At 54.7% G+C, this 6000-nt stretch overlaps 1 protein-coding gene across 2 annotated transcripts in view; it reads right to left on the bottom strand.

Annotated features, from left to right (window-relative positions):
• tab1 (TGF-beta activated kinase 1/MAP3K7 binding protein 1) overlaps positions 1-4628 on the bottom strand; it is a 308216-nt gene extending 303588 nt beyond the window's left edge. Inside the window, exons 1-2 of one of the 2 annotated variants that reach the window (XM_072492103.1) lie at positions 4557-4628; positions 2077-2220 (exon numbers count right to left, since the gene is read on the bottom strand). In XM_072492103.1, the coding sequence (XP_072348204.1) occupies positions 2077-2200 (124 nt within the window). In that variant the 5' untranslated portion in view covers positions 2201-2220; positions 4557-4628. Of the gene's footprint in view, positions 1-2076; positions 2446-4556 lie in introns of those variants that run through there. The other variant, XM_072492104.1, reaches the window with a different exon arrangement.
• Between the last annotated feature and the right edge of the window lie 1372 nt (positions 4629-6000).

The raw sequence follows: 6000 nt of genomic DNA on the forward strand, positions 1-6000 counted from the left end.
GTAACCCGGGGGGGGACACTCACTGTGGTACTGGTAGAGTGCTGCATTGTCCGAGGTTCGTCTTTTTCCTTTCTTCATCACTGGTATTTGTTCGCCATTCCTAATTATCCTTGAACATTTCAGAGGGCAGTTAAGGGTCAGTCACATTGCTACGGTTCTGGAGTCCCTTGAAGGCCAGGCCGAGGGCATTAGTGAACCAGGTGCATCCTTTTAAACGACAAGTGATGATAGTTATCATGGCCACTGTCGTTATCAATTCAAGGCTTTGTAACGGAATTGAAATTGCATCAGCTGCCGGGGCGGGATTTGAACCTAGACCATTCGCTTGGGCCTCTGGGTTACTAGTCCAGTGACATTAGTATTACACCAACGACACGAACCCTTGAGGTGTTACCCTTTGGAGCAGGTGTTAAATCGAGGAATCATCGTCCCTCTCATAACATCCTATGGTACAATTCAAGAGGAGAATGATGAGTTATCCCAAGTGGCCTTGCCAATATTTAACATGAAGCCAACAACAAATAAACAGGTTGGCTGGCCCCAATGGCTGTGGGGACTTGCTGCGCACAAATTGGCTGCCTTGTTACAGAATCCAAACTTCTAAAGTATTTCATTAGCTATAACACAGCTTGGATAGTCTGGAGGATATGAACAGAGCTATATAAATATGAACTTCTGTACAACTTCTGTTTATATTACTGGCTATATATTCAACCAACCCAAAAGTGCATAGCACGGGGTTAGATACAGAGTAAAGCTCCCTCTACACTGTCCCCATCAAACACTCCCAGGACAGGTACAGCACGGGGTTAGAAACAGAGTAAAGCTCCCTCTGCACTGTCTCCATCAAACACTCCCAGGACAGGTACAGCATGGGGTTAGATACAGAGTAAAGCTCCCTCTACACTGTCCCCATCAAACACTCCCAGGACAGGTATAGCACTGGGTTAGATACAGAGTAAACCTCCCTCTACACTGTCCCCATCAAACACTCCCAGGACAGGTACAGCACGGGGTTAGATACAGAGTAAAGCTCCCTCTACACTGTCCCGATCAAACACTCCCAGGACAGGTACAGCATGAGATAAGATACAGAGTAAAGCTCTCTCTGCACTGTCCCCATTAAACACTCCCAGGACAGGTACAGCACGGGGTTGGATACAGAGTAAAGCTCCCTCTACACTGTCCTGATCAAACACTCCCAGGACAGGTGCAGCATGAGATAAGATACAGAGTAAAGCTCTCTCTGCACTGTCCCCATTAAACACTCCCAGGACAGGTACAGCACAGGGTTAGATACAGAGTAAATCTCTCTCTACACTGTCCCCATCAAACACTCCCAGGACAGGTACAGCACGGGGTTGGATACAGAGTAAAGCTCCCTCTACACTGTCCTGATCAAACACTCCCAGGACAGGTACAGCATGAGGTAAGATACAGAGTAAAGCTCTCTCTGCACTGTCCCCATTAAACACTCCCAGGACAGGTACAGCACGGGGTTAGATACAGAGTAAAGCTCTATCTGCACTGTCCCCATTAAACACTCCCAGGACAGGTACAGCATGAGATAAGATACAGAGTAAAGCTCTCTCTGCACTGTCCCCATTAAACACTCCCAGGACAGGTACAGCACGGGGTTGGATACAGAATAAAGCTCCCTCTACACTGTCCTGATCAAACACTCCCAGGACAGGTACAGCACGGGGTTATGGAAGTTCACTCTTCCTTGCCATGCCTCAGAGAATCTTCAGAAACCTGGACTAAAGCATTTGTTTGTGACAGGAACCTCCAAAAGCATTGGGGGGTCCTGTTTGGGTGAAGCAATGGTCCAGCAATTTCCGGTATCTTTGTCAGCTTGAATGAGGAAACCATGAAACACCAACCAGGTGAAAGCCTGTTATCGACAGGCATACACCTTCAGCCCTCACTGAAAGGAATTCCTCAAAACACAACTCCCAACCGCCTAATGCTGATTAAACTCTGAGAAGACAGTCTCTCGCAATGTCTTCTGCTTGCCTCACATTGCAATGTGACAAGATCCCCACACTGCTGTTGGATTGAGCAAGGAAAGGATGCGTGCGGGAGACTCCTGCAGGTGCTGTTTCATCTTCTGCCTCTGCCTGGCTGCCAGCTCCACTGGTAGATTCAGATCTTCCTCATAGAGTTCCAATGGAGTGAGCGCTGTGTTAATCTCAACCATCTTCACATTGGTCACTTACACTGAGGGCGAATACAGAAGAAGTCAGACTCAACTTGGCCCCTACGCTCTTAATAATCTTGACTTTGTGTGAGTTGGTGATGCTGGGAGGGTGGATGGTGGGGAGGGGGGGCTTCCGGGTTATGTGGAGGAAAAGAGGATCCACGGCGTGAGGAAGGGAGAGGGGCAGGAGCAGGTTTGAAGCATCGCTGGGGAGGAAGAAAGGTGGTCCGAAGAGTGGGTAAGTGGACGGATTTTGGGGGGGGGGGGTCCAGAGCATGGAGGGAGGAAGTCAGAGAATGGGGAGGGAGAAATGAAGGGGATCTGTTTGGCATGCCACCCACCCCTCTATCCTCCTTCTCCTGCCCCTTGCCTTCTCTCCCCCCTCCGAGCCTCTCTCCCTTTCCCTTTGTTGAGACTACCCACCTCTCCCTCACTTACACCCCCCCACTCTATCCGTATCTCTTTCCCTCAATCACTTTAACCCCCTCTCTCTATCCCTCACCCACTCTCTATCCCTACTCTCATTCTTTCCATCGCTCTCTCCCTGACTCTTTTTATCCGACTCTCTCTATCCCTCACCACATGCTCTCATTCTCCATCTATCCCTCTCTCTCTCTCTCTGACACTCTCCCTCATTCTCCATTCCTCACTCACTCTCCGTTCCTCATTCACTCTCTCTCTCCATTCCTCACTCTCTCACTCACTCTCCCTATCCCTCACTCTCTCTATCCCTCACCCTCTCACTCGCTCCCACTCTCCATCCCTCACTCTCTCTCCATCCCTCACTCTCTCTCAATCCCTCACTCTCTCTCTCGCACTCTCTCTCCATCCCTCACTCTCTCTCCATTCCTCACTCAATCCCTCACTCTCTTTCCATTACTCTCTCTCTATCCCTCTCTCTTTCTCCATCCCTCACTTTTCTCTCCATTCCTCTCTGTCTCTCGATCACTCTCTCTCTATCCCTCTCTCTCGCTCTCTATCCCCCTCTCTCTCTCTATCCCTCTCTCTCTCTATCCCCCCCTCTAACCCTCTCTCTCTCTATCCCTCTTTCTCTCTCTATCCCTCTCTCTCTCTATATACCTCTCTCCCCTATCCCTCCCTCTCTATCCCTCTCTCTATCCCCCTCTCTCTCTATCCCTCTCTCTCTATCCCTCTATTTCTCTCTACCCCACTCTGTCTATCCCTCACTCTCTCTCTATCCCTCACTCTCTCTCTATCCCTCACTCTCTATCCCTCTCTCTCTCTCTCTCTCTCTCTCTCTATCCCTCTATTTCTCTCTATCCCACTCTGTCTATCCCTCACTCTCTCTCTATCCCTCACTCTCTCTCTCTCTGACACTCTCCCTCATTCTCCATTCCTCACTCACTCGCCGTTCCTTTCACTCTCTCCATTCCTCACTCTCTCACTCACTCTCCCTATCCCTCACTCTCTCTATCCCTCACCCTCTCACTCTCTCCCACTCTCCATCCCTCACTCTCTCCATCCCTCACTCTCTCTCTATCCCTCACTCTCTCTCGCACTCTCTCTCTCTCTCCATCCCTCACTCTCTCTCCATCCCTCACTCTCTCTCTCGCACTCTCTCTCTCTCTCCATCCCTCACTCTCTCTCCATTCCTCACTCAATCCCTCACTCTCTCTCCATTACTCTCTCTCTATCCCTCTCTCTTTCTCCATCCCTCACTTTCTCTCCATTCCTCTCTGTCTCTCGATCACTCTCTCTCTATCCCTCTCTCTCTCTCTCTCTATCCCTCTCTCTCTCTCTCTATCCCTCTCTCTCTCTATCCCCCCTCTCTCTAACCCTCTCTCTCTCTCTATCCCTCTATTTCTCTCTATCCCACTCTCTGTCTATCCCTCTCTTCACTCTCTTTCCCTCTCTCTCTCTCTATACCTCTCTCCCCATCCCACTCTCTCTATCCCTCTCTCTCTATCCCCCCTCTCTCTATCCCTCTCTCTCTCTCCCTATCTCTCTCTCTCTATCCCTCTATCCCACTGTCTATCCCTCACTCTCTATCCCTCACTCTCTCTCTATCCCTCACTCTCTATCCCTCTCTCTCTCTCTCTATCTCTCTCTCTCTCTATCCCTCTATTTCTCTCTATCCCACTCTGTCTATCCCTCACTCTATCCCTCTCTCTCTATCCCTCTATTTCTCTCTATCCCACTCTGTCTATCCCCTCTCTCTCTCTCTCTATCTCTCTCTCTCTATCCCCTCTATTTCTCTCTATCCCACTCTGTCTATCCCTCACTCTATCCCTCTCTCTATCCCTCTCTTCTCTCTCTCTCTCCCTATCTCTCTCTCCCTCTATCCCACTCTGTCTATCCCTCACTCTCTATCCCTCACTCTCTCTCTCTCACTCACACTCTCTCTGTTTTCTCATTCTCTCTCTCCATTGTTGAAGTTGTTGCTCTGGTAACTGGGCGAGTCCACAGCAGCAGTGCGGGGGGAGCCGGGATTATTTCTGGCCGATCACTGGCCGCAGAGATCCCGATGCTTTGGCGCAGCTGCCCGGGACCGGACCTGCATCACGTCTCAGCGAGGACCGTGAGAGCGTCTGACGCGGTGGGTGCGGGATGGCGCCGGGACCGGACCGTTAGCAGCCCCGACCCCCCCCTCCTGCAGCAATGGACCCGGCCTCTGGTGGCGCAGGCGCAGAAAAGACAGAACCAGGAGAGACAGAAGGTGAGAAAGAAAAAGAGGAAAGAAGGGAATGGGGGAGGCGGAGGGTGAGGAGGGGATTTGAGGGAGGGAGACGGGGAAGGGGAGTGATGAGGGGCGAGGGGAGGGGAGGGGAGGGGCGAGGGAAGGAGGGGGGGGGGGGGTTGAGGCGAGGGAAGGGGGGGGGGGGTTGAGGCGAGGGAAGGAGGGGGGGGGGGGTTGAGGCGAGGGAAGGAGGGGGGGGGGGGTTGAGGCGAGGGAAGGAGGGAGGGGGGGGGGGGGGTTGAGGCGAGGAAGGAGGGGGGGGGGTTGAGGCGAGGGAAGGAGGGGGGGGGGGTTGAGGCGAGGGAAGGAGGGGGGGGGGGGTTGAGGCGAGGGAAGGAGGGGGGGGGGGGTTGAGGCGAGGGAAGGAGGGGGGGGGGGTTGAGGCGAGGGAAGGAGGGGGGGGGTTGAGGCGAGGGAAGGAGGGGGGGGGGGTTGAGGCGAGGGAAGGAGGGGGGGGGGTTGAGGCGAGGGAAGGAGGGGGGGGTTGAGGCGAGGGAAGGAGGGGGGGTTGAGGCGAGGGGAAGGAGGGGGGGGGGTTGAGGCGAGGGAAGGAGGGGGGGGGTTGAGGCGAGGGAAGGAGGGGGGGGGTTGAGGCGAGGGAAGGAGGGGGGGGTTGAGGCGAGGGAAGGAGGGGGGGGGGGTTGAGGCGAGGGAAGGAGGGGGGGGGTTGAGGCGAGGGAAGGAGGGGGGGGGGTGAGGCGAGGGAAGGAGGGGGGGGGGTGAGGCGAGGGAAGGGTGGGGTGAGGCGAGGGAAGGGGGGGGGTTGAGGCGAGGGAAGGAGGGGGGGGTTGAGGCGAGGGAAGGAGGGGGGGGGGTTGAGGCGAGGGAAGGAGGGGGGGGGTTGAGGCGAGGGAAGGAGGGGGGGGTTGAGGCGAGGGAAGGGGGGGGGGTTGAGGCGAGGGAAGGAGGGGGGGGTTGAGGCGAGGGAAGGAGGGGGGGGGTTGAGGCGAGGGAAGGAGGGGGGGGTTGAGGCGAGGGAAGGAGGGGGGGGGTTGAGGCGAGGGGAAGGAGGGGGGGTTGAGGGAAGGAGGGGGGGGTTGAGGCGAGGGAAAGGAGGGGGGGGTTGAGGCGAGGGAAGGAGGGGGGGTTGAGGCGAGGGAAG

Source organism: Scyliorhinus torazame, chromosome 29 (genome assembly GCF_047496885.1).
Source record: "Scyliorhinus torazame isolate Kashiwa2021f chromosome 29, sScyTor2.1, whole genome shotgun sequence".
Classification (NCBI taxonomy): domain Eukaryota; kingdom Metazoa; phylum Chordata; class Chondrichthyes; order Carcharhiniformes; family Scyliorhinidae; genus Scyliorhinus; species Scyliorhinus torazame.